Genomic DNA, 1,173 nt, shown 5'->3' on the forward strand with positions numbered 1-1,173 from the left:
AGGGGCCCCAGATTCAGGGGAGGAGGACCTCAGGGACCCCGGATTCAGGGGAGGGGGGAACTTTGGGCGTCCCGGGGCCCGGTACGGCAGATATCAGATATTGGCGCTCGCGGAGTGAATGATAAACGTGTCAGACCCGCGGATCACGTCATGGCGCGGAGGAGACAACTATTCCTCACGCTGCATCATTATTCGGGTGGTGTTGGCCCCTGGGGTGATCGCACGCTGCCGTCTCCATGAACATCTTATCAGCTTATCCTTCACGTTCCCTCCAGGGGCCCCGGGATTAGAATCAGAGACGCCGCCGGCAGCTTTGTGAAATTAATTGGAAAATGGCCGCCTGGGGACTCCATACGAGGCCGGCAACATCCTCCAGCCATGCGGGTGTAGTCACCGGCGGCCGGCCCTGCAAAGCATCCTGGGAGAAGGAAGGGCGCCATTGTTATATTCACTCTGGGGCCTCAGACTGGAGGGAAGAGCCTGTGGGACACACTTTACACCAGTCACCCTATGACAGGAAGTGTCTGAACAAGGGCAGAGTGTTGTCACCCTATGACAGGAAGTGTCTGAACAAGGACAGAGCGTTGTCACCCTATGACAGGAAGTGTCTGAACAAGGGCAGAACGTTGTCACCCTATAACAGGAAGTGACTGAACAGGGACAGAGCATTGTCACCCTATAACAAGAAGTGTCTGTACAAGGGCAGAACGTTGTCACCCTATGACAGGAAGTGTCTGAACAAGGGCAGGACGTTGTCACCCTATGACAGGAAGTGTCTGAACAAGGGCAGAGTGTTGTCACCCTATGACAGGAAGTGTCTGAACAAGGGCAGAGTGTTGTCACCCTATGACAGGAAGTGTCTGAACAAGGGCAGAGTGTTGTCACCCTAGCCTGCTCTGGGATGATGGGAGTCACTGGCCCCCAGAGGGACCAGCCTGCTCTGGGATGATGGGCGTCACTTGCCCCCAGAGGGACCAGCCTGCTCTGGGATGATGGGAGTCACTGGCCCCCAGACTCCCCCAGAGGGACCGGCGTGCTCTGGGATGATGGGAGTCACTGGCCCCTAGAGGGACCGGCGTGCTCTGGGATGATGGGAGATTGGTCCGGGAACCAGAAACCCGTCACAGGAAATCATTATATGTACCAATATTCACCCAACCACAGGACCAGGGC

At 56.7% G+C, this 1,173-nt stretch overlaps 1 protein-coding gene across 1 annotated transcript in view; it reads right to left on the reverse strand.

The window, feature by feature from the left end:
* Positions 1-260: 260 nt before the first annotated feature.
* The window catches only part of LOC108803359 (neurexin-3-like), a 30,712-nt gene continuing 29,799 nt past the window's right edge, over positions 261-1,173 (reverse strand). The window contains exon 5 of the mRNA XM_018575206.1: positions 261-418. Coding sequence (XP_018430708.1) covers positions 261-418 — 158 coding nt within the window. The remainder of the gene's footprint in view (positions 419-1,173) is intronic.

Source organism: Nanorana parkeri, unplaced genomic scaffold (assembly GCF_000935625.1).
Source record: "Nanorana parkeri isolate BGI_ZX_2015 unplaced genomic scaffold, ASM93562v1 scaffold3636, whole genome shotgun sequence".
In the NCBI taxonomy this organism is placed as follows: domain Eukaryota; kingdom Metazoa; phylum Chordata; class Amphibia; order Anura; family Dicroglossidae; genus Nanorana; species Nanorana parkeri.